The 27,098-nt window shown below is 38.5% G+C and overlaps 1 protein-coding gene across 1 annotated transcript in view; it reads left to right on the forward strand.

The window, feature by feature from the left end:
- Positions 1-3,001: 3,001 nt before the first annotated feature.
- Positions 3,002-27,098, forward strand: part of ANKRD29 (ankyrin repeat domain 29) — a 35,947-nt gene continuing 11,850 nt past the window's right edge. Inside the window, exons 1-5 of the mRNA XM_070942341.1 lie at positions 3,002-3,013; positions 8,711-8,821; positions 10,955-11,053; positions 14,185-14,283; positions 25,577-25,675. Of these exons, the coding sequence (XP_070798442.1) occupies positions 3,002-3,013; positions 8,711-8,821; positions 10,955-11,053; positions 14,185-14,283; positions 25,577-25,675 (420 nt within the window). The remainder of the gene's footprint in view (positions 3,014-8,710; positions 8,822-10,954; positions 11,054-14,184; positions 14,284-25,576; positions 25,676-27,098) is intronic.

Consider the following 27,098-nt stretch of genomic DNA (forward strand, 5'->3'; position numbering starts at 1 on the left):
GAGAAACTCTGATCTATAGGCAGTTATAAATTATTATTTCTATGTAAGCTTTCAATTGAGATCTTTCTTATTGTTTTGCTGCTGTTCTGAAGCAAGCACCTAATTTCATTTAGACAGCCACTATTTCCAACAAAAACTTTTCAAAATAGATGTCTGTTCTCATGTGCTTCAAGTGAAAATAAACCCACTACTCTGCAAGATGGGCAAGATAGAAAAAGAAAAAAAAAACTTTTCTAACTAAAATGGAAAAGCAAAATCAGTATATTGTATAGTTCATTTTTTTGTATACTTTTTAATTTAAGACTTAATATTGCTTTCTGTTAAATTAATCCAAAAGAGATGGTCTAGGAACAAAGAACATGTGTTGTAGAATAATTCAAGTGCATTGTTTTTATAATTACCTTATAATATCTTATAATAATACCTTATAATAACATAATATTACCTTATAAAAATATAAATATCTTTATATTTTATTTTACTCAGAGATTCAGATACAAAGTCATAACATATTTTTTTAATTCTGCATAATTGGTATTGTTTTGTGACATATAATGCAATCCAATTCTGTGTCTATATCCTGGAAGTTAAACCCCAAAGTGCTTTATGAAACCTGTTCCTTTCTGGACTGTAAAATAAATGCACAATGTCCTTGCAATATTATCATTTATTATTACAATATGAGCTTTCAGATAAGACTGTACCACATGTGCTGTTCTTCCGTTAGGAACAAATTGGTACCTCTGTACTCAAAATCCATGGGGCTAAAATAATGAAATACAGTTTATTGAACACTCCCCCATCTATTTATTACTACCGTGTTTTCCCGAAAATAAGACAGGATCTTATTTTCTTTTGACCGCCAAAATAAGTGCTTGGCCTTATTTTTGGGGAGGTCTTATTTTTTTTGAGGTGCAGGAGGCGATGAGCATGGTCATCTCATGGCTGCTGCTGACACATCAGTTCATCAGCTGTTTGCCCCTGAGGCCGTGCACACGCTTCCAGCCATGCTTCCCAGGACTCTGCACCATGCTGTTGGCCCAGTCACCTCACTGCGACTGGATGTCCCATTGCCGCTGTTGCCTCCCTGTTCTTTGCTAATGGCTTTTGCAGCGGCCATTAGAATGACAAAAGGGGCATGATGGCTAGGGTTGGGGGAGCGGCCATTAGGTAAGGGCATGTGGGGTGGTGGGGCATGTTCCCCCCTCCCTTCCCCCCCCTCCGGCCTTGTCTCCTCACCTCATGTTGTTTGTGTGGTGAGCAACCAGAGGAAACTGCTGTGCATGCATTTAAATATTTCCAGGGAGGGCTTATTTTGGGGGGAGGGCTAATTTTAGCGTATGCACTCAAAAGCCTGATTGGGCTTATTATCCGGGGAGGTTTTATTTTCAGGGAAACAGGGTATTGTAAACTAGGATTTCTAGCCTTTTAAGTGCAACACATATGTAGAACTGTTTTAGAAGTAAGATGGTGGAACTCTTGCAACTTTTTCATGTATTGCTCTTTTCTTGCTCAATAACATTTAAATGCTTTTCATTACCGATCTGAAATATTTTACTGTGTTTTTTTAAAAGACTCTTAGTTGTTTTGAACATCCAAAAGGTGGAGTGTAAATAGCTTGAATGAAATACAGGTAGTCCTTGACTTACAACAGTTCATTTAGTAACCATTCAAATGGCACTGAAAAAAGTGTCTTATGACCATTTTTCACACTTTAACGACCATTGCAGTGTCCCCATGGGCACATGATCAAAATTCAGATGCTTGGCAAGTAACTCATGACAGTTGCAGTGTGCCAGGATCATATGATCACCTTCTGTGACCTTCTGACAAGCAAAGTCAACAGGAAACCAGATTCACTTAACGACTGTGTTACTAATTTAACAACTGCAGTGATTAACTTAACAACAGTGGCCAGAAAGGTCATAAAATGGGGCAAAACTCACTTAACAAATATCTCATTTAGCAACAGAAATTTTTGGCTCAATTGTGGCCGTAAGTTGAGGACTATGAGTAAGTCCTCCACGTATGACCACAATTAACCCCAAAATTTATGCTGCTAAGTGAGAAATTTGTTAAGGCAGTTTTGTCCCATTTTACAACTTTGCTTGCCCCATTTGTTAAGTGAATCACTGAAGTTGTTAAATTAGTAACACAGTCATTAAGGGAATCTGGTTTCCCCATTGACTTTGCTTGTCAGAAGGTCACGGAAGGTGATCATATGACCCTGGGACACTGCAACTGGCATGAGTAAGTTGCCAAGCATCTGAATTTTGAGCATTGCCCATGGGAACCCTGCAATGTAGTTAAAAGTGTGAAAAATGGTCATTAGTCACTTTTTTCAGTGCCATTGTAACTTCAAATGGCCTCAAAGCAGTGGTGAACTCCAATTTTTTTCCCCTACCGGCTCTGTGGGCGTGGCTTGGTGGGCATGATGTGGCTTGGTGGGAGTGGCAGGGGAAGGATACTGCAAAATCTCCATTCCCGATTCTCCAGAACCTGTCAGAACCTGCTGTATTTCACCCCTGCCACAAAATGAACTGTTGTAAATCGAGGACTACCTGTACTTGTACCCCTTTAGCACAAGTCCTCTAACAGCCCAACACGGTTCACCCCTTTTTTTGTCTTATCACCTCAGGCAGGCACCGAGGCCCGCAGCTAAATCCTCTCCCGATCCATTCACGGGAATTTGCTAATTCAGCAACTCCCGATTCCTCTGCGTGACCGAACAAAGCGCGGGAATCCTCGGCGGGCACCGCGATGAGCCAGCAGAGCCTGCAGCTCGAGAGGAAAAGCGGGCCTCGTGGCGCTGGTTGGCTGGCAGACAGCCGCCGCTGTTATTCAGACGCCGGCTCGGGCGTGGGGCTGCCGCTCTCTGCAGCCAGACGCTGCCCTGCTCGCCTGCCAGCCCCAGAGGAAAGCCGGGAGGAAGCGCTGCAGGGCGGCCAGACGATGCAGCTCCGCTTTTGGCGGTAGGCATGACCCGCTTAGAGAGCTCAAGATGTCTTTCAAGGTAAGTCCGCAATCGAGCTGTGCCGGGCTATGCTGCTGCTGCTGCAGCTGGAGCTGGTCTCCCGCTAACATTGCAGTCAGGCGCCGGGGCAGGCCTGGTTGGAGTGGCTGCCTCTTGCCGTTAGCCCGGCTTGCAGAAGAGCAGAAGGAAGCCGGGGTAGAAACCGGCTGCTCCAGAAAAGCGATCTTTGGCGTGTCACCGCTCGCCGCCGGCGGTGGAGCCAAGCGCTGAAAGGTGAAGCGTGGTGCGGCTCGGGCGAGTCCTTCGTGTCTGCATTTATCTTGGACTCGTTGGGTTGTCTGTAGCTGGAAAATGAGCCCGGTCAAGAAGTCATCGCCCCCCTCCCCTCCCTCCCTGTCTCATGCCAGTTATAAGGGAGACGTTTCGCGTTCAAGGGACACGGGAAAAGACTTTTTCCCCCTATTTATACTGAAAGTGGTGCAGTCTCCAGCCGTTGAGAACTGTCAGTCAGAGCAGCATTCTGGGAGGGGTCTTTCTGCAGAGTTAAATAAATTGTTATTTATTTAAATTTATTGGTCGCCCAATTCCAATGGAGTTTAAGGGGTAGGTCTGGGGGTGCTGTAAAGGGAAACAAACACTGGTAGGCCTGAATTTTATATCATCATCATCATCATCATCATCACTAGTCTGCGCTACTATTAATCTTCTCATCCTTCCCACTACCCATCTCCTTCCACTTATGACTGCATGGCTGTAATTTTGTTACTTGTATCCTTACAATTTATATTGATATTGTTTCCTGATTGCTTATTTGTACCCTATGACTATCATTAAGTGTTGTACCTTATGATTCTTGATGAACGTATCTTTTATGTACACTGAGAGCCTATGCACCAAGACAAATTCCTTGTGTGTCCAATCACACTTGGCCAATAAAAAATTTTATTCTATTCTATCATCATCAATTATCTTTCCATAGGAAAAGGGATTCCATGAGATCCTAAAAGCAACTCACCAGATTTTTTTTAAAAAATTAACATACTGGTTATTAAAATACATATTAAGACAAATTAACTGGATGCCTGGCCAATTTTTGCTGAAACAAGTTGGCTATAACTCAATTTGGCAAAAAAAGCCATACAGGGCAGGGTTGCTCTGCCTCTTAAGTTTTTTTTCCCAGTAGGTTGAAAGCCACAATCAAAAGGCTTTTTCCACATCTTTATGATCCATTTTTCCACATGGTAACTTTACCATAACAAGCTACTTTAAACTAGACTGGTTTCCTGTACTGAAAGATTATCCACAGAATCCCTCCATCTCAGGAAGAGACCTACACCGGTATCTCAAAATAAAGTTCTTCCTGTTAATATAGTAGACACCCTCATACTGGGAAAGAAATAGTGCTGGGATAGGTTGAGCTGGGTGAGAGGATTTAATGAGGGATTATATGTTGGAAGTTTAACTTTGGAGCCAAGTTTTTCATTTTTACTGTTTTAAAAGCCTTAATATGGTTTTTTGTTGTTTTATAATTGATATTGTTTTAATTGATGATTGGAAACCCAGAGTTCAGTGTAAGATGGGCAGCTGTATACATATTTTTTAAAATAATACATTTTTATAGCATCAGGAGGTTCAAGTTGCATAAGGAAATCATTTATTTTAATCCCACCTTGTTATTTTATAAAATATCTCAAATTCATACTCCCTCCTCTTCCTGTTTTTCTCACAACAACTGTGTGAGGGCTGAGAGAAAGTGACTGGTCCAAAGTCACCCAGTTAACTTTCATGCCTAAGGTGGTGCTAGAATTCAGTCTTCTGGTTTCTAGCCTGGTGCCTTAATTACTAGATTCAAATTAATCCCTGTGCCCTCCCAAAGAATTAGTTCCTGTTGCTCCATCTTTCCTACCAATCTTCTGCCACCTGGATTATAAACTTATTTTCTTTAGACAGCATGGATTTCTCAGTGTTTGAGGAAAGTATTAAGATAATATTGTTTTCTGGTTTTGGAATACGTTTTCAAGCACAATGGTCATGCAGGCTGTCTCTTGCAGCATCAGTTTATGGTACGGTATTGTTTCCTTGGTAATATTCTCCAGAGAGACCTCTATGAGCGCCTTCCTTACATGGGAAAGACTTGATGGAAAAATCATTCTCCTATGGTAGGTACGTAGCCAACATTCTGTATCTATCTCACAGAAAAATCTTCATCCTGACCAGACTCTATGCTCTGACCTCCTTGTTACTCGAAGAAGATTTAATAACCACTGAATAAGAGCATTACCTGACAGACCTGAATGAATGAGAACACCATAGCCATTATCTGACAGAGAAAATAGATACTGATTCACAGTGGATTTCCTCATCTGCAGTGCTCTTTTTATCTGGCCTGGTTAACAGATTTTTCTAATAGCCATGATAATTTGAGAAGGAAGTATGACTATAAAATAAAATAATCAAAGATTATGGATGATGATGATATGGAATGCAATTTTTTTTAAAGTGAAGGGAAGTTGATTGGTATTGGGAGTCCAGGGTCTCAGAAAACTTTCCCGTTACTTACTACTTGATTCTTAAAACAGGTGTTTGTGTTGAGGGTTAAATTCAAGATCTCTTGAATGCAGAACAAGGCAAAAATTTATGATAAATACAGTTAATCCTCGATTTATGACATCAATTGAGCCCAAAAATTTCTGTTGCTAAGTGAGACAGTTGTTAAATGGATTTTGCAACCTTTCTTACCATAGTTGTTAAGGGAATCAACCATGATAACTTAGTAACATGGTTGTTGAGAGAATCTGGCTTCCCCACTGATTTTGCTTGTCAGAAGGTTGCAAAATGTGATCACATGATTCCAGGACATTGCAACCATCATAAATATGAGTCAATTGCCAAGGGTCTGAATTTTAATCATGTGATCATAGGAATGGTCATAAGTATGAAAAATGGTCACACTTTTCAGTGCTGTTGTAACTTCGAACAGTCACTAAATGAACTGTTGTAAGTTGAGAACTACTTGTAACATTCTAGATGTCATGAATTTGCTTATTGCATTTAATATACAGGTAATCCTCAACTTACAATCATTCATTTAGTGACTATTCGAAGTTACAATGGCACTGAAAAAAAAACTTAGTGGTCTATGCATTTATGAATGCCAAGGCATCCCCATGGTCATGTAATCAAAATTTGGGTGTTCTGCAACTAGCATATATTTACAATGGCTGCAGTGTCCCTAAATCATGTGATCACCAGCCAGCTTCCAATAACCAAAATCAAGGAACTAAATGGATTTGATCAATCACTGCATGATTCACTTAACAATAGCAGTGATTTGCTTCACAGCCATGGCAAAATAGGGTACAATTAACTCCATTGCTTAACAATGGAAATTCTGGTCTCAGTTGTGGTTGCAAGTCGAGGATTACTCGTAGTACTATAAGTTTCTGATTGCTTTTAACATAATTCCTGATTCAAGAAAGCACTAGAGACACTATGCTGGATTGCCATTCAGGAATAGGGAGATTAATGCTACCCTTCTATGTTGTTGCTGTTGTTGTTAGTTGCAAAGTCATGTCCGACTCATTGCAACCCCATGGACAACATTCCTCCAGGCCTTCTTGTCCTCTAACATCCTCTGGAGTCCATTTGAGCTCACGCCTACTGCTTCAGTGACTCCATCCAGCCACCTCATTCTCTGTCATCCCCTTCTTCTTTTGCCCTCAATCTTTCCCAGCATTAGGCTCTTCTCCAGTGAGTCCTTCCTTCTCATTAGGTGGTCAAAATATTTGAGTTTCATCTTAAGGATCTGGCCTTCTAAAAAGCAGTCATGGTTGATCTTTTCTAGGACTGACCGGTTTGATCGCCTTGCAGTTCAAGGAACTCGCAGGAGTCTTCTCCAGCACCATAGTTCAAAGGCCTCAATTTTTTGGCGCTCAGCCTTTCTTATGCTCCATCTTTCACAGCCATACATTGCAACTAGGAAAACCATAGCCTTGACTATACGCACTTTTGTTGGCAGGGTGATGTCTCTGCTTTTATAGTCCCCTTCTATAGTCCAGTGCATATTTACTTGAGAATAACCCCACTGAATTAAATGGGGCTTACATAGGTTGCAGTATTAATATAACCCACTATGTTTTCTGGTTGATGTTAGTAAAGGACCTTATCAGAAGGGAATGAATGGCCATTGCATTAGCATGCCGGAAATACCCCAGTTCAATCCATATATTTACACCCCCATGAATGCAAATGGCACCTGGAAGCATGCCTCTTTACCTGTAGGATAGGGTTTCCCATTCTCAGCTCTATAGCAAAAGAGCTGTCCTTTTGAAGAGTATTTATTCATTGTATAGGGGTTACTAAGCAGGATCTCTCATTTCTCTTTTTTTTGTAGTGTCATTGAATCCTGCCTTAAAAAAATGCTGCTGTTCCGATAAACAGATATTTCTGATAAAAGTCAACTACCCGTGTTTTCTCAAAAATAAGACCCTGTCTTATATTTTTTTTGCCACCAAAAAAGGCACCAGGTCTTATTTTGGGGGAGGGGATTGTCATCCACTGACTCACCTCACTCGTACTCGTTGTCCCTGGCCTCCTTTTCGCTGTCAGAGGCAAGGTTTCCTGAAGACCTCTGCAGCTGATAACAGAGTTCCATATCGATCCACAGCTCTGTTATCAGCTGCAGAGGCCTTCAGGAAAGCATTGCCAGCTGCAAAAGAAATGGGCTGGCAAGCCAGGTGTCGGGGTGTGGAGGTCTGGCTGCAACTGTCCAAAGGTAAGTAGTAGGGCAGCTCCACTCCTCATCCCCACCCTAGCTTAATTTTTACCCATGTACCCTGGAGTGGGTGGGGTCTTAATTAGGGCTTATTTTGGGGGTAGTGCTTATATTGGGCATACATGTAAAACTCAAGCTAGGACTTACTTTTGGGGTAGGTCATATTTTTGAGAAAAACGGTATATATTTTTGTATTATGTTACAAGATAGAATTTTAATTACATCATAAAATGCTGAATTTCTCATACAGTCCCCATAAATTTACGCAAATGTTTTATCATAATCTCTCAAAACACTGTATATTTGTTCCCTGGAGGTTTGAGGGTAACAAATATCTCAAAACTCAATTATAACACACTATACCAAACCTGCAGGAGAGACAGGCAAATCTTCAGGGAATGCTGAAGTCAGCAAATAAATGTTGTGCATTTGTGTATCACACCTAGTTCCGGTGTAAAATTAATCTGCCAATGGGGATTAGCCAGAGTCTGCAGGCAGGTAGGATATAATGCAGTTATGCTCCTAATCTCTTTATCCCATGGACAACTCCAGCCCTCATTAACTTCTGGTTGCATGGCAATGTTTTCTTCTGGACTATTAGGCTCCCATTATTTATTGTGCATAGGATGACTACGTATTTGTTCTTTGGGAGGCTTGCTTAATAATGATCCCTTAAAGTTTCAATGCATTTATTGAACTGTCGAATAACTACTTTACACTTTTAAAGATAAAGAACATTGACAATAAAAAAGGATATACAATGTGCCCGAGATTGACAAGATTCTCTTTCCATAAATTAAAAGAAAAAATAATGTTGCTAGATTGCTGTAATGGCTTGATGTAATATCTTTGATTTGGGGGGTAAAGGTTTATCAGTAAAGTATTCAAGATACTCGTCTGCTTGCATGTAATATCATAAAACAAGTTTTAATTATTTTTGTTACATTTGGATTTATTAACAGAAGGAGACGCCACTTGCAAATGCTGCATTCTGGGCTGCAAGGAAAGGAAATTTGGCACTGCTTCAGTTGCTGTTGAATAGTGGGCGTGTCGACGTGGACTGCAAAGATTGTGTAAGGGCTTTCTTTACGGAAAAACATATGATTTGCATCTGTTTTCATAGTTCACTGTGATAGGAAAGAAACAAAACTGAGGAATGTATTAATTTTAGTTTCTAACTTTTACTTAAAAGAAATTGCCAAAGAATTTTAACTGCAGTTCCATTCCTGGAACTTTCCATATTTTTCTCTTCCTTAAAGAGAATATCACCTTTTTCCCACATCACTGACTTACTGTTGACAATTTTGGAGGTGGGGGGGTATGAGGGGGAATTCCCGAATTGAGGAGTGCTATTTGAATGGAGACTCTGACACAGGGAACAGGATTCAAAAGTGCTAATGGGTGCTATAGCCTTAATTTATATGTTCTTTCACTATTGCTTCTCTGAAAAATTTCTGTCAAATGATTTGAAATATTATGCCTCTGACAGGTAGTTCTTGACATAACAATTTGTTTAGCAACTGTTTGAAGTTACAACGGCAGTGAAAAAAATCCAGGATTCAGAGTGGCATTTGGACCAATATAGAGTAATCCTTGACTTATAGTGGCAATTGGGACTAGAATTTCCATTGCTAAGCAATGCGATCATAAACTGTGATAGCATTGTTTAGTGATGGCAGTCTCTGCAGTCTGGCTGCCATCAATAACTGAATCACATGGACATTAAGCAACTTCTGCTGACTTTTCATCACCAAAGTCAATGGAGAAGCTGGTAGGAAGTTGCACATCCCAAGCTGAAAGGCAGATAAGTGACTGCTGATGTGGGGAAGTGGAGGAAGGAAGGGAGAAGGTGTGTGAAGCTGCAGTGGGGTGTCTAGAGGTGCTTCATGGATTGGGAGGGTGCAAGGGAGGGTGCGAGAGGTGCTGCATGGGTTGGAGAGGGGGCACAGACATGTGTTACTGATCAGGATGACACAAATGCAGAGCAGCTGGAGGAGGATGCACAGATGAGGAAGACTTAGCTCAACAACTTGCAGCTCTCCCTACTGGCTTCCCCATTGACTTTCTGGGGAAGGTCAAATTTTCTGGGAAAAATGGAAGGTCAAAGAGCATCACAAACGTGGAAGCATATATGCAATAAATAAAAAAATAAATTATATCAAATGTAGAGTCTTTGGTGTTCTCTGAGCTCGATTATTTTCTTGCAGATGTTTCATTACCCAAACTAGCTAACAATGCTAGTAAGGAATGGGGTTGGCTTTCAGTTTATATTGTAGTTGTTAGCCCTGTCAGTATTGATGGGAATGTAGCATACTAATCAACTAAAGTCCTCAAAAACATCCTAATTAAACCAAACGACCCAACAGCCCCCGAAGAAAAAAAGAAGTCATGTACAACCTACAGTGTAAAGACTGAAACAGACACTGCTTAGGACAAACAGGCAGAAGACTAGCAAAATGCATCCATGAACACCAACTAGTAGTCAGAAGACGTGATGAAAACTCTTTAATTTTACAACATATGGAAAACGTAACCATAATTTCAACTGGAACCGTGACCGTTTTAGATCAAACCAAGTCCCAAAGTGCTAGAGAATTCCTGGAAGCCTGGCATCTGACAAATCGGCCATCAATAGACACATAGATATAAACAACATATACACACTATGCAAAAAAGACAATCTACAAGCTAAAATAGGAACAAAAAGATCAAAACACCTCCCCATCAGCACTCAACACCCAGATGAGCATAGATTAATACCAAGATTAACATCAATCAAGAAGTAAACCATACTCCAATCAAGGAACTAACAAACAAGCTAACAATAAACAGTCCAACCAAAGAGTATTACTACCAAGTCTGACTGGGCAAGCTACTAGAATATAAATTGATGCAAACCCCATTTCTTACTAGCACTGATGATATTACCTGGTTTGGGTAATGAAACATCTGCAAAAAAAGAACCAAACTCCGAGAACATCATCATTTCAACCCTGAACTACAAATATTCTCTTTTATTTGGATATTGAATGTTTGTTCATGTCTATAAGCATATTGGCCTAGACTTCAACAATGTAAAATATAGAGTTGCCCAAAATATTTTGTCTTCCATGTGAGCCTGAAGCTGCAGAGAAAATAACAGCAGGCTCCAGTTTTCAGGGCTTATTTACATATTTAAGGTATTTACTGTATTGCTTTATGCCCAGCTTGGTTCAACAGCCCTTATGGTAGCGTCATACTATGGCCACAAAGAATGTGTGCGAGAACTGGTGCAGCAAGGAGCTGATATTAATCTTCAGAGAGAGGTATGTTAACTTCTGTATTTAGAAAAGAAGTTCTCCTAGGGATTGGTTTAATTAAAAATTCAGCACCCCATTGCATATTTCAAACACCTGCTATAGACATTAAGGATAATTTATTATTACTTTTATATACCTTCTATTACTGTAGTCTCACAAAAGCTATCCCATGATTTCAGTAATCAGAGATTCTTTGATCTAGCAAGGTTTCCACTTGTGGAATGAAAGGAAAACCAATTTGTTTGCTTTACAAATGCCTTTTCCACACTCATCAGAATGTTAGGAGCATCTTCAGGATAGAAGAAAATATGTACTTCCTCTGCTCCATTCTGCTGATGGAAGATCTTCCAGATTCAAAGAACCTATAAATAAGCTGAGAGACTTCATAAAATGCAATCTAATTACTGCACAAAAGATTAGCAAATTTCATTATGCTTTGTGTAGATAAAAGAAAAAGGGTCTGAAAAGAATAGTAGTTTTACTACTAATCATATTATTTTTTGACAAAACATGGTGGATTTGATATTCTGGATTTTTTTGGATTTTTGGCACTTGCCGTTAGGTTTCTATATAGTCAAGTGAGATGACCTGCTACTGAACAAGAGACACATTTTCCTAAGAATAGGGTTTCTAATAACCCTCTTTTAATCCTCAAGTTTCTATGATCTTTAAGTCCTTGTACAAGTAGGGTTATAGGGTGTAGTGATAAGGAAATCATTACTGTATTTTAATGAATCTTGTTCAGAGGTACAGTTTTCACTACATTAGTATACTTTTAACACATTACAAGAAAGCTTTTTATTAATCTCATTGCCACCTCTTTCTCAGCAATGCTCCTTTGTCCTCTGTGAAATAATGTATCTTCATAGATGATTTATATAGCTGCCCAATTCATAATAGCTGAACAGTTTCTCATTATTGCCTGGTATTGGTGATAGGATGCATCAAACTAGCATCTGTGCCAGGGCTTTTAAAGGCACAGATGCCATATGAGAAGAAATAACAGCAACCTGAATGATTGGCTAAAAGCTCTTTTTTCTTTCTGTTGTGACTAAAATCTTATGCCCAGAAGGTTTTTGCCTGCAATGGACATAGCTGATTGGTACAATATGCTTGATGTGATTACTGCATGGGTACATCAATTCACAGAACTGTTTATCATCAATAACTATCACATTTGACAGGAAGAAAGCATAAGGCAGAAATTGTGAGAAATAAGAGGATGTAATTGATTGGCGCATAAAACTCACTGGTGGGTAAAATGTTTTGGCAGGCAAAAAAGGAATGATAGAGTAGATTATCTTCAATAAAATCTGTTTATGCTTACATGTAGTCTGTTTAAACTTTATCTTATTGAAAACATTAAACATGATAACTGTCTTAGCTTACCATGAGCTTTTCCCATTATCAATAGAGCTTGTCTACAAATCTAACAGCAGATGTGAGTGTTGGTTATATAGCTATATTAGAATTGCATTAATCCTATATCAATGCATGGATGAGATAAAATAAATTCAGACTAAACCCTATAACACTGACCTGCTCGTTAAATATTGGAGCATTCCTTTAACATTAGTCTGGACAGATTCTCTTGATGGGGTAGTGCTTGTTTTGAAGGAGTTGGTATATGGTGGACTCATGGTTTTTGATGAAACAGTAAATAGAAACTATGGCCAGTGGGTCTTTTCTCAGATTTGACTGCTGTGCCAGATTTGGCATTTTGAGTCATCCCCAAAAGCAATCCACATGCAGCACATGTGTGGTTATTTGGGCATGAATTACTGTCCCCAGAACAGTAAGGAACGTTCTCAATGAGGTGTTCTGAGGACAGTAATTCATGCCCAAATAACCACACAGTGATCCTTCTGCAATGTGCTGTATATGGGTAGTTCCAATATGGTGTAAAGCAGTGTTTCTCAACCTTGGAAGCTTGAAGATGGGTGGACTTCAACTCCCAGAATCCCCCAGCCAGCAGTGCTGGCTGGGGGATTCTGGGAGTTGAAGTCCACCCATCTTCAAGCTACCAAGGTTGAGAAACACTGGTGTAAAGGCTCTTGACAAGGCAACCTTATCAGTTTAAAATGATTTTTATGTCATCTGATGTTGTTGCATTGGCTGCCACCTGATTTCCAGGTCCGATTCAAAGTGCTATTCATTCCTTTTAATGCTGTAGTAATATAAACACCTAGAGAAGCCTGTTCAGAGTTCACTCAACAAGATTTGTGGTACACAGAACCCTTTGAATGAAGTCCAAAAATTGATCACCCTCATACTTGAGGGAAACTCGATAGGTGGACAAAAATGCCAAATCCAGCTAAATATCTGGCTAAATGTGCAACCAACCACAACAACAATGTAACCTCTACTTGCAGGAAGCGGGAGTAGAGATGAATATTTCAGCTTTGTCTCTTTCTCACCGTGCCATTCTTGTTCTCCCTGGTGTTTGCAGCAAGGAGTCTCTGCATGGGATTTAGCAGCCAACTTTTCTAGAGCTTTACCTGAATAGCCTCTATGTATTTTCTGTTCCAGTTTGCCTGATTGGTTTCTTACTAGCTATCCCAAATGAAACCTCCTGCTGTATGGACAAAAGGAGCTCTTAAACCAAGGATGGACTTTACACTACTGTGTAGAAAAGAGCCATAAAAGGATTTTTTTAAATCAGGAGATTCCAGAATGGTTATGATTGTTGGCAAGAAATAGTAAAAGTTATTTAAGTCATAGCCTGGGAATGAGAAAAACCAATGCCATAGAGAAAGGGAATAAAATTAGGGTTACCAGGCTATACCAGTAAAGTTGTAAATAATGAAGAAAAAGTTATCTATATGGAGTTGACAAGGATGGAGGCTGGGGAAATGGGCAAAGTTAACTGTGTTCCTACTCCTAACTTCCTAGAGTTGCTGGGATATGGATAGCATATAAATGTAATTTATGAACATGCCTTTCTGATACATGAAGGAAACATCCTGGAATCTTCAAAAGAATAATCTGGTGGGAATGTCTTGATTTAGGAATGATTGCTGGTAAACACTTTTGGTTCAGCACTTCCATCAAAATCCTTGTTAAACTTCTTACATATATTTTGTATGAAATGCTCCTTCATATTTGGTAATCTGTGGGATTTCTGATTCTCATTTTAGACTGGAGCCACTGCCCTATTCTTTGCTGCACAACAAGGCCACAATGATATAGTGAAGTTACTCTTTGAATATGGAGCTTCCACAGAATTCAAAACCAAAGTAAGAAGTTATACTTGGCTTCAACATGTTGGTGAACTTAGACAGCCAGGCAGGAAGGAAAGGCGGCTGTTTTCTTCTGATTCAAGCCTTGGCATGGAGAACTGACAAGAGGCCCACAGAATAATTTTGCTTCTCCCTGTACAGTTCTCTGGCAGGACGATAAGTTGTGTGTGACTCTTATTGCTCAGTTTTCATTATATAAGTATCACTCGATTTGTTTGTTATTTTTGTCATTTCATTTGGAAAGGGCAAAGCCAAAGCTGACAATGAAAGCAAACTTTCAAAAAAGGAAATACAAAAGACTTTTGGCTTGATTGACAGATTGGAAATGTATGAAAGTCACAATCACAGAGACTGTATTAGCTCGATTTAGAAAACAAAACAGTACGACATTTTGTATTTATTAGGGACAGGAATTGTTCCCATAGGGTGCTGTAGATTGTCACAGTATGATAGCGGGGAATGATGGAAGCTGTAATCCCACATATCTGGGGAAACTAGTTTGTGGAAAGCAGCAGTATATAAACATCCCACCTGAGATGTTCTTTCTTTTGCACTAAATAGGAGGCATCCAGATCTGCAGAATATTGTTGCTATTGTAGATTTCTGCAGATCACTTGTTGAACTGCTTTCTCTTTGCTGCAAAGAAGCCCATAACTCTGCAAATGGAAGAAATTGTGGAGTGCTAAATAATATACACAGAACTGACATTAGTCCTAGTAGTTAACCTCTTGACAGGGTACTTAGTCCCCCTTATGGAGTGGGTGCATAATCTTGGGGGGGTTCTTCATAGCGCCTGCTGAAACATCAGATAAAAACTATTCTTTAAAGTAGCAGCATCTTTTTGCACAAAAACTCGAAAAGATTTTGCATTTCTCTGAGATCTAAAACATTTCTTTCTAATTATTTTCAAAATGTGCACACTCCAACTACAGGCCCTTATAAATTCAGAAATGTTTTATATCATAATTTTGATTTCTCTCACAAAGTTCTAATATGGAACTTGAAAATGAATCTGATCCTCCCAGGTTCTCTTTGTATGTAAGACACAACAGTTTTAGGTGAGGAAGTAGCAGCACAAGGTCCTATGAGAACTTCATCATGTAAGAAGAAACTGGTACAAAGACGTGAATTTAGGCCACAGAACAAATACCGTATTTTTCAGAGTATAAGACGCACCTTAATTTTTGGGGAGGCAAATAAGAAAAAAGCTGATTGGTGGGTGGATCGGCCTCCCGGAATACCCCCAATCAGCTGTTCCCAGACGTGAATTTTAGCAACAGGTTGTTGGTTGTGAGCTCTGTGCCTTGCTTTTTTTTCTGCCTCTGAAAGCCTCCAAAACGAAAAAAAAAGAAAAGGCTTTTATTCTGAAGCTTCTTTTAGAGGCTTTTATTCTTTTTTTTTTTATTGCAAAAGTTTTACAATTACATTTTCACCCCATTTCCCCCCCCAACCCACCCCAAGCTCCCCAGCCTAGCCCTCCCAAACCCCCCCTAACCCTCCCCTCCCCCCCGGACTTCCACAGAATATACTCCCATCAAAATCCCCTTTATATAAAACTTGAACCCCTCCATCCCCCATATAATTTTTCATCTTCACAAAATTCAAATATTTCTATCTTAATATAATACTGTCAGTGAAAACCTATTTGATACTTCCTAGTTTGATATTTGTTCTGCACATAATCTATCCACTTTTTCCATTCCCATTCAAAAGTCTCTTGTGAGCGGTCTTTTAGATATGCTGAAATCTTCGCCATCTCTGCAAAAGTGGCCATCTTCAAAGTCCATTCCTCGATAGTGGGCAAAGCTTCATTTTTCCAGTATTTACCTATCAATAATCTCACTGCTGTTATCATATACAATATCAGCTTTGTTTCATCCAATGTAAAACCCTTAACTATACCCAATAAAAACAATTGTGGAGAAAATTGAATTTTTTTCTTCAAAACATTCTGCATGACCCACCACATTTTTATCCAAAAAGCCTTAACTTTCTTACAAGTCCACCAAACATGATAATATGTAGCATCTAAACAATCACATCTCCAACATTTTGGCTGAACATTAGGGTACATACACGACAATTTCTTAGGATCTAAATGCCACCTATAAAACATTTTATAAAAATTTTCCCTCAAATTCTGCGACTGTGTGAATTTAACATTCTGGACCCAATTTTTTCCCCATGTTTCCAAACATCACTGGTTCTGCAAAATTTTGTGCCCACTTAATCATACAATCTTTAACCAATTCAGTTTCTGAATCCCTTTCTAACAAAACATTGTAAAGCCTTTTAATATGCAATGGACCTTTCTCTTTTATATGTCTAACCAATTCTTCCTCATGCAACATAATACCAATTTTTTGGTCCTCTTTCCATCTCAATTGAAGTTGATTATACTGTAACCAAGTTAAATTAATCCCTTCGTCCAACCGTGTCTCTAATGTCTTCAGTTGCCATCTGCCCGCATCTGTAAAAAGAACCTCTTTATATAACCCCCCCCCCCCCCGAGTGACATTATATTTGTATTCCACATACTATGACCAAGATCCAGCCATAGCAGTATTTTGTAATCCCATTTGAGTCGGTGCTTCTTCCAAACTCTCATCAAAGAGTCTCTAAGTATATGGCTTTTAAATACTTTATTCACTTTATTTTCATAAAATAAGTAAGCATGCCATCCAAATTCAAGATCAAAACTTTCTATATTCAATATTCCAGTCTTTTTCCTTCCAAACCAATCGCTTGCTTGAGTCAGAGCTGCTGCTTCATAATATAACTGTAGGTTTGGAAGTTTAAGACCTCCCCTTTCTGGAACATCTTGCATAATTTTCAGTTTCACTCTCGGTTTTTTCTCATTCCAGACAAACTTATTCACTCCACTTTGCCATTCTTTCAGTTGTTTATCACTTTTAAGCACCGGAATCATTTGAAACAAAAAAAGAAATCTTGGCAAAATGTTCATCTTAACTGCTGCTATTCTTCCAAGTAAAGACAGCTGCAGTTTTTTCCAAGTCTCCATATCTTTCTGTACATCTCGCCACAACGCCTCATAATTATTTTGAAACAGTTTCATATTTGATTCTGCAACCTGAACTCCTAGATATTTAACCTTTGGTACAATCTCAAAACCTGCCCTCCTTTCAAGTTCGTGTTTTCGATCTTGTGTCATATTTTTAACTATCATCTTAGTTTTTTTCTGGTTCAGTCTAAATCCTGATACCGTGCCATAGTCTTTTATAATGTCTTTCATCTGGATTATTGATTCCATCGGCTGTGTTAGGGTAACAACCAGATCATCTGCAAATGCCCTTATTCTGTAGTCCTCTTGCCTTATCACTATACCTTTCAAGATATTCGAGTCCCGTATTGTATTCAACAAGACTTCTAATGTTAAAATAAATAACAATGGGGATAACGGACAACCTTGTCTTGTTCCTTTTTCAATATTAAAGTCTGTTGTCAAACTTCCATTAATAATAATCTGTGCCTTTTGCTCTTGGTAAATTGCTGAAACCGCCTGTATAAATTGATCCCCTAAGTCCATCTTTCTTAAAGTCTTTAGTAGAAAATTCCAATCCACTCTATCAAAGGCTTTCTCCGCATCCAAGAAAACCAGCACTGCAGGGATCTGTTTATTCTTCTCAAGATATTCCAATAAATCTATAACTTGCCTTACATTGTCCTTCATATATCTGCCCTCTATAAATCCCGCTTGATCATCGTGAATCACCTCTTGAATTACTGGCATCAACCTGTTGGCTAGTACTTTTGCATAAATTTTATAGTCATTATTCAGAAGAGATATTGGTCTATAGTTCTCCGGTTTTTTAGGACCTACTTGCTCTTTTGGTATCAAAGAAATGTAAGCTGTTTTCCATGATGGGGGTATTTTACCCCCTTGTTGTATATTACAAAATAAGTCTCTGAGTTGTTCCACCATTTCTGCTTGCAAAGTTTTATAATACACTGCAGTCAAGCCATCCGTTCCAGGAGCTTTAGCTGTTTTCAATTGCTTAATTGCTGCAATTATCTCCTCAACTGTTATAGGATGATTCATTCTTTCTTTTTGTTGGTTGGTAATTTTTGTAACTCTTTTATTTTCTAAATATTTTTCTATAAATCCATTCTGCATATCATCTTTAGCATATAATTTGGTGTAATAGTCTACAAAGACTTCTTTAATTAATTTTTGTTGAGAAATTTCTTTCCCTCCAATATCGATACTATCAATAGTCCGCATACTCTGCTTCTTCCTTAATGTATAGGCCAACCATCTGCCCGGTTTATTGGCATTACAAAATGTATTATGCTTCGCATATTGTAAATTTGTTGCAGCTTGTTCCGCCATAAGCATTTGGAATTGATCTTTCAAAAGTTTTATAGCACCACGTATTCTTTCATCTGTTGGATTTTTAATAAGTAACTATTCTTTATTCTTTATTTCTACTTCCAATTCAGATCTTTTCTTTTGTCGATTCAGTTTATGTTTAGAATTCATATGAATGAGTACCCCTCTCATATACGCTTTACTCGCATCCCACACAATTTCAATTGGGGTGCCCTTATTCAAGTTTATTTCAAAAAATCCTTTCATCTGCTTTTTAAGTTCTATTATATTTTTTTCATATCTAAACAAGTTTTCATTTAATCTCCATGATCTTCTCTCAGTCTTTCCCATCTCAATTTCTATCCATACTGGGCTATGGTCTGTTAGAGTTCTTGGAAAAATCTTTGTTCTTTTTGTCTTAACAAGTAAATCATCTGATAACAAAATAAAATCAATCCTAGAAAAAGATCTATGTCTATCAGAGAAGAAGGTATAGTCCAGTTCTTTTGGATTATGTATTCTCCAAATATCTTTTAATTCCAAATCTTCTTTCATGTCGAAAAAAGTCTGTGGTAATCTAATCCTTGACTTCGCCAAGCTCTTTTTATCTAATTTGGAATCAATTACACCATTCCAATCTCCCATAATTAAAATAGATCTATAATCCCATTGCAGTATTTTAGTGTGTAAAGTTTTATAAAAATGATCCTGTTGTTGGTTAGGAGCATAAATTTCAATCACAAGAATTTGGCCATTTGCCGTATGCAGTTCAATTGCTATAAACCTGCCGCCTTCATCTGCTTCTATAATTTTAGCTGACAGTCTTTTATATATATAAATGACCACACCATTCTTTTTTTCCCGAAGTTGAAGCTATAAAATGTGTTCCTAATTTTGAATTTATCAAGTATTTTTGATCTTGTGTTCTGACATGAGTTTCTTGTAAGCAAATTATATCATTATTAAATTGTTTCAAGTATGTAAATAACTTCTTCCTTTTCTGTGGTGAATTCAGTCCATTCACATTCCAAGATAAAAACTTAATTGTCATCTACACCTTTTTGAAGCGACGAGCAGAATTGCCAAATATCTTCCGAGGTCTTCGGCTTTGCTCCCCCCATGGCTTCACTTTCTTGTATAGTACTCTTAGCTCCCTTTTTGTATTGTCTTTCCTGTTGTTGCTTTTCTTTCAGTTGCTTAGAAATTGCATGAGTTATACGCTGGTCTTTGGCTTCAGCCATCTGAGCTAGGTCCAAAGCCACATCTCTTGTGGACAAAATTGGGGAAGGTTCTAACAGGGGCTCCTCCAGAAAACCTCCTGTAGCACCCTGCACTTCCACTGGCTCCACCTGCTTAAGCTGCTCTTCCATCTCTTGCTGAGGTTGCTTCTCCTTGTCACTCTCCTTTATCTCCAACACAGTAGATGTACGTGGGGATGGTGATCTCTCTTTAAAAACAGTAAAGTAGAAGTGTTCCGCCTTCTCAACAGTATTCAATCGATATCTTTCTCCATTGTACTTCAGAATTATGCCAGTTGGGGCATCCCACCGAAATGGTATCTGTTGTTTTTTCAATTCATTCACTAAAAAACCAAAATCTTTTCTATCTTTTAACATCTTAGGTGGTAGTTCTTTATAAATTCCAATTTGAGCTCCCTCCACTTGCACGGAGGAGAGAAAGGATTTTTGCAAAATATCATTTCTCATTCTTCTATCTGTAAAATATATCACCACATCTCTAGGCAATTGTCTTTGTCTGGCCACCCACGAGTTCACTCTGTAAATTTTGTCTATTTTGTAAAAAATCTCTTCAGAATTAATTTTTAATAACACAGCCAAAGCATCAGCACAAATCTGTCTCAGGTCTTGTCGATCATTCTCCTTTACCTCTAATCCTTATGGCAAATTCCATGGACCGGAATTGCATCATCGTGATTTCGTTTTCAACTCTCTGCATTTTATTATCAACATCAGAAATTTTATAGTCAGTATCCTTTATTTTAACATTGACTTCTGATTTAAATTCTTTCAATTTGGAATCCACTTTAATAATAATTTCTGACAGGCCAGACACCACATTCGATAATTTATTAGTCACCTTGCCATAGTTCTCTTGCACCACCTTTTTAATTTCATTAATTTCCTGCTTAATTTCCTGTTGAGATTTTTGAAATTTATCATCCAGAGCCTGAGTAATAAAATCTTTTAAACTTTCAACATCAAAATCTTTTTTCTGACTCTGCTGACTAGGAGGAAGCTGCTGCTCAGGTTTATGTGTGGGGGATCCCACCCCTGCAGCCTTTCCTTCCTGTTTCTTAGAAGCCATTCTGCCAGGTAGATTAGCTTTTCTGAAAAAGGAGATCCTTTTTCCTTTTCCACCACCACAAAGTCCTCTAAAAAAATCCCCCAGGTTTAATCAAATTGGGGATAGAATTAAACTGAAGCAAGCTCAGGCTTATTTTAAAAAGAATTTTTCCACTTCTCCTGTTCCTCCTTGTTACAAGCAGCGTGACTTTGTAACTAGTTAAAATAACTTTACAAATCCACTCTCACTCTCAGCTTGTTAACGCTGAAGCCGGGCGCCATTTTTTCAAGCCGCTTTCACTCGCTCGTACTTTTACTTAAATCAGAAAGTCACAAAAACAATAATACTTGCAATTTTTAGACTTGAAGGTTCAAGTTGTTATTTCCGCTAATTATTGAAGTTGATTTCATTTAATTTGGATGGTTGCTGCAGCCGACTTGCTCTGCGAAAAGCAGAGTCGTCCCACGCCGTCCGGAGTCTCAGCAAGTTGAAAGGGAGCCACACCTGTTTCCTCCCCAGTAGCGATTTTCTGGGGGCTCACAGGGGCTCAACCTGCTCCTTGCTCGCTCTCCTCCTCCAATCCTTCAGATTTGGGAGTTTTCAAGCCGCTTCTTGGAATCGAAGCGGCTCTACAGGCAGCGGGGCTGGCGGTCCTAAAAAGGGACCGTCTTTCGTCGGAGGCAGACAAACCGGAAGTTCCAGAGGCTTTTATTCTGAAGGACTATCTGTACTCTGTTCAATCTCCTTTCTTTGGTATTGGTATGTATATTAACCTCCTCCAATCTGTTGATTATTGTGTTATTCTCCGGATTTGTTAGCGTAGTTTGGTTAGAACCTTTACTGATTCTTCTTTTGTTGCTTGCCATATTATTTTAGATAAAAACTTTTCACAGGCTTTTTTTCTGAAGCTTCTTTCAGAGGCTTCTTTCAGCCTCTGAAATCTCCGTTTGCAAGGTTGGGCGGGGCTACATTCGGAGTATAAAACACACCCAGATTTTCACCCTCTTTTTGGAGGGAAAAAGATGCATCTTATACTCCAAAAAATACGGTAGTTTAAAGCAGGACAACAAAAGGAAACCAGTATCTGGCTTTAAAAGAAATAAAACAAACATGAAAGCAACCAATAACAATAAAAATGCTTTTATAATAAAACCAAATCTATAAAATACTAAATGCAGTAGGGAAAAAAATAATAAAAACTCTCAAGAAATCTTAGATAATCCAAAAAATAATAGAATATATCCACAAAATAAATCCACCAAGAGGAGGGAGAACATCAGCCATAACCTGGGAATAGTAGAATCTTTGCACCTTGTGCCACAATCTATAGTAAGTAACTTGGCTTAAGGGTCTTTCCCATCAGATTGAAGATCCATCATTCAAATAAGACAGTTGCTCTGTTCCCATAGTGCAAGGAAGTTGATCAAATTATACCAGATTTGGCTTCCTCCTTCAGTTATGTGTTTTGGAAGAATGAATTAATTTTAATTAAATGAATTGCACTTAATATGATTACTTTGCATGTACTTCCTTTTCCTTTTCTATTATGGTAGTTCAATGGCACCTTTTTGAAGAAGGATCACTGCGTCCTAATCCAAAAGCTTTGGAGAGACAGTCTTGGAATTACAAGTTGTGCACCCCTGACTTGCATTAAGTGTTTTGTTGTTCCTGACATCCTGTTCCATTAATGTGGAAACTGCCTTTTACAGGAAGTAACCCACTGATTCACTACCTGTTTTCTAGGGCTGCATGTAAATAGAAAGTTGGTTGAATTCAAATCAAAAACTCCTAGCACATGTTTACCTAGAGATTCAGAATATAGAGTTTGTGGGGCTTAATGTAATATAAAAAATGTTATCAGAAGGAGATTTCAGCACCCTAATACAGTAACACATTGCTGTTCATCTTATTAGTTGTTTGTGCCCAAAATTCCTTGGAGGAGTTCTGACTAGTATTGACTAATCAGTTCAATATGCACAGCATCTCTTGTACAACTTATGCATTTGCTTTCTGGTTGAAAAGATCTCTTGTGCTTCTTCGTCACAGCAAAGCCATTTTTTGGTAATTGTTCTCTTCATTCTGAGATCTTTGTGTGCAGTTATTCTAAGACTGATGTAATTTCTCAGAGTTTCCAGCATGTTTGCCAGCAGCACCAATGCTGCTTCAGTTTCTAATGCACTGCAGATGTGACTCAACTTTTTGCCAAATTTAATATGAAAAGCGGAACTCCATCCCAGGCATAATTAGAGAAAGTACGTATATTAATATAAAGCATTATATACTATCTCCCTATTTCATTTTTGCAAAGCCACTTAAGCCACCAATTAGATAGTCATACTGTATGTGCCTATTATGGAAGAATTGAATTTTGTATTGTTCTCCTAAAACAATATTGTCTTTCTACACAAAAATATAGGCCTGCAATTAAGCAAACATAGGATATAGAATATAATACATATTTCCGTGATAAACAGAAAGGCATAAGCATAGCTCTGTGGCCCCCAAACTTAGGTTGAGAATAGAAGTTAGCTATTCTTGCAACATTCCTCTCATCTGTAGCCAAGAACTGAAACAGTTCAGTTCTAGTTTTTCTGAACTGAAATTGAACATTTCTCCCACCAGAAATTTTGCAATTTACATGTGGTGCAAAGGTGTATTCCAGGTGTAACTAATTCAACAATGTAATGGGTCTGGCTTGCCTAGCCCTTTATTGGCCATTCTGGGCTGGTGCAACACCTGCCTTTGCTGCGCTTAGCATGATAGTTCAGCCTACTAGCATGGGCACAAGTACATTATGCAGGGAAATTCCTTCTTGTTCAGTTTTGCTCATACCCTTTTGCTAAGAAACATGTGCTTCAGCTAGCCTTGCACTCCCTCCTGCTGATACACTGTGTGGGTGATTTTCACCTTGTCAGCATTCATGGCAGCAGATTGTTGCAGTGGCTACTCTCTTTTAGGAGAAATCTCAAATTTCAGCAAGAATTATCACTATCTTTCAGCATTGGTGCAGACACATCATGCCAGAGATCTTTTGGATCCCTGACTGATGTAAAGTGATGCAGTTGAAATGGGACTCCTGGTTCAGCCAGCACCTTTTCCCCTTGACCTGTCAATATATTGCGGAGTTACTGCTGAGTGAAATGAGAGCTTCAGACAGTCTTGCCTCCCCGAAAGGACTATAAGGTGATCATGAGTATTCAAGAGATAACAGTACATGGTCTTGTCTCTCAGATAGCCTCTATAGAATATGGAGAAGTGGTGTGGAGTAGGAGCTTTACTGGGACCTTGCCTACTCCAGAAATTAGATTTTGAGGAAAGGATAAATCTACCACTACACAGAATCTGTTGAGGTCTGTCTTCTATTGAGCAATTAGTAGACACTTTCTCCATTGGCATGGAAATGCACAAGATGCTGCATCTTAAATTACCTCACAGTAAACTGTTTGAATAGTGCCATTAAGGATTATTGAAGAAACTGTAGCCCAACTGTTTGGAGAGAGCCAATTTGTGCTATACTTTATGCCAACTCATGGACTGGACAACACCTTTAAACTAGCTATCTGAGCATAAAACTCCTGAGAGCACTTTTAGACCAGTGACATAATTCAGGTAATCCGCATTATGCATTCAAACAAAAAATTGAATCTTACCAATATGTGGGATAGATAGGATATTTTGAGGTTATATAAACAGGCAACAGTTTGGAAGATTGTTAAATGATCAGGGTAGAATTTTGTTTATACTGTATATTCTATGATGCTCCATTTAGTATAAAATGAGGGCAGAATATACTTGCAGTTGTCATAAAGGGACAGGTTTGACAAAGGAAAAGAGAAATGGGGAAACAGCTGTAACTTTACCAGATTTCCCAAGTTTAATCTGCTATGGAAACTATGTAGCCATTTTATAGAACTGAATATGATTTTATGAGGAGCTGTGTTCTGTAATAGCCATGGTTTGAAATAAGGGAACAAAGTATGATGGGGAATGGCTTTTATCTTAAAACGCAAGTTTGCTTGAAACACAAATTATAGGACATTTTAAGAAACGCAGGTGTGGAGCAATGAATCTTCCTCATAGCTTTTCCTTCTGTGGTCTATCATGCAAGTCACTGTTTCCTTAGGTTCCAAAATTGAAAGTAAGCCCTACTGATGTGGCGCTTACAATAGTTCTGGGGAAATGATTGAGCCCTGCTTTTGCTTTGCAAAGTGAACCTAGCCATAGTTCCATAGAAAGCCTTATTTAAAAGAGTAAGATCTTCCATTGTTTTTTACAGTTTGGCCTTAAATGACTCTTCTTCATGTCATGCTGAAAGCCAGGTTTCTGCTTAGAGGAAGGAAAGAGAAAAGCACAGCCAAACTTTTCCCTTTAAAAGAGGCCACTGAATATAAATCTATATGGGGTATATTGTAGTAAATGTAAAATAGTAGCTGTTTACAAGTTGGCATAAAATGAGCATAAGATATTAAGAGAGGTCTGCTTCCAATTAAGGTTCAAAATGTGTTTTTAAATAAATAGGAATTGGGATGTATTTTCAAGAAAGCAAGTTATAGCCACATAAACTGAGTTTTTCTACTGATGAATTAAGTGCTAAGAAATGTTTAGCAGTCACTGTTCTCTGAAACTTTCTCTTGTATGTGTTTGTATTCTTTTCAGGATGGTGGTACTGCTTTGCTAGCTGCTTGTCAATATGGGCACATGAGAGTGGTGGATACCTTATTAAAGCATGGGGCCAACATACATGATCAGCTTTATGTGAGTTTCCTTGAAATGTAAATTCATTATTTCAATCTTTCTGGGGCTAAAAAGAACAAATTTGTTTCATTATCTATGTGACAGTCTCTCAAATAATTGAAGATATCTGGAACACCAAATTAATACAACCTCTTCCATATGTTTGTAGAATAAATAATTCAGATTTAGCTTGTTCATGAGATTGCCATAGCAATTAGATTCTTTTAATATTTCCTAAATTAAAAAATAATTTCTCTTTACTTAGCAAACAAGAACCTCAGATTTTTGCATCTCTCTCTACTATACTGCTACTTTAATTTATGCCATGCAGAGAGTTTGTTTAAAATGGTACAATATACATTCGGTAATCATAGTTTGCAGAATGGGATCATTTTAGCAGCTGTGGGTTGCCCTAGATTCTTTCTTGGCTGAGAGTTACACTCGGGTTGTGGGTTGGGGTCTAGGACTTTTCGGCTCGGTCTCTTTGCCTTGCCTGTTTCTCCTTAAGGTTTTTGCCTCTGCATTATTAGCCACAAACTTTTCTCCTTGGCTGACTTGCCCCCAGTCTTTCGCCCCAGCACATCGGCCATAGCCCCTCCGTCCCAGTCCCTTCACTGGGGCCCATTCATCGAAGTACAGTTTGAATCAGGCTTTTGGCCTCCCAGGACTTTTCTATCAGATTTTGGCCCAATAGAGTGTGCATCAAATAATTACCCCTATGTTTCAGGAAAAAAGTAGGAGGGGTATATAGGAGCTGCATTAAAGCCTTGGAAGGGCTGCATCAAACTACAGCTGCAAAGAAAGAGAACAGTTCGCTGGTATCTATGATTAGAGGTCATTTATATCTGTCTTCCCAGGTAACTCAAATACAATAACATATAAGTATCAGATATAATAATTGTTTACCAGAAATATTAATTTACATATCAATAAACTGGCATATCCCAACTAATTTCCCAACTGATTTTCATTTCCCTCTGCTAAATGATTTAAGTAAACATGTGGTAGAATGTAAATACAAAGATAAATAATATGCATGAATCATGCAGCATTCCAGCCAGTTTCTTATTCAGTCCCTAGTATGCAAATCAGTGTTTTTCTCTCAAAAAAGATGACTTAGATTGCTCTTTATTTCTAGTCATCCCATCTGTTGGTGATGGATATTTCTTTCTTTCTGGACATTCCTGCTCTCCCATTTAGAGTAATATATGAAGTTAGACTGGAATCTTCAAGCAACTCATTGAGCCATGACACATATCTAGCCACAGTATGAACATATCCTAGGAACCTCTTTATTTTGTCGTGTCTTCATCAACTTGTCTGTAATTTATGAGTGGAATTAGGTTAAGACTAAGCTGTCCTTGGCTATTGAAGTTTGAAAGTATTGTTTTCTCTATGAAGCAGGTTAGATGCATGAACTCTGGTGCACTAGGCCAGTAAGTGT

The sequence above is a fragment of the Pituophis catenifer genome, unplaced genomic scaffold (genome assembly GCF_029215685.1).
Source record: "Pituophis catenifer annectens isolate HBS135680 unplaced genomic scaffold, rPitCat1.0.hap2 SCAF_3, whole genome shotgun sequence".
Lineage (NCBI taxonomy): Eukaryota > Metazoa > Chordata > Lepidosauria > Squamata > Colubridae > Pituophis > Pituophis catenifer.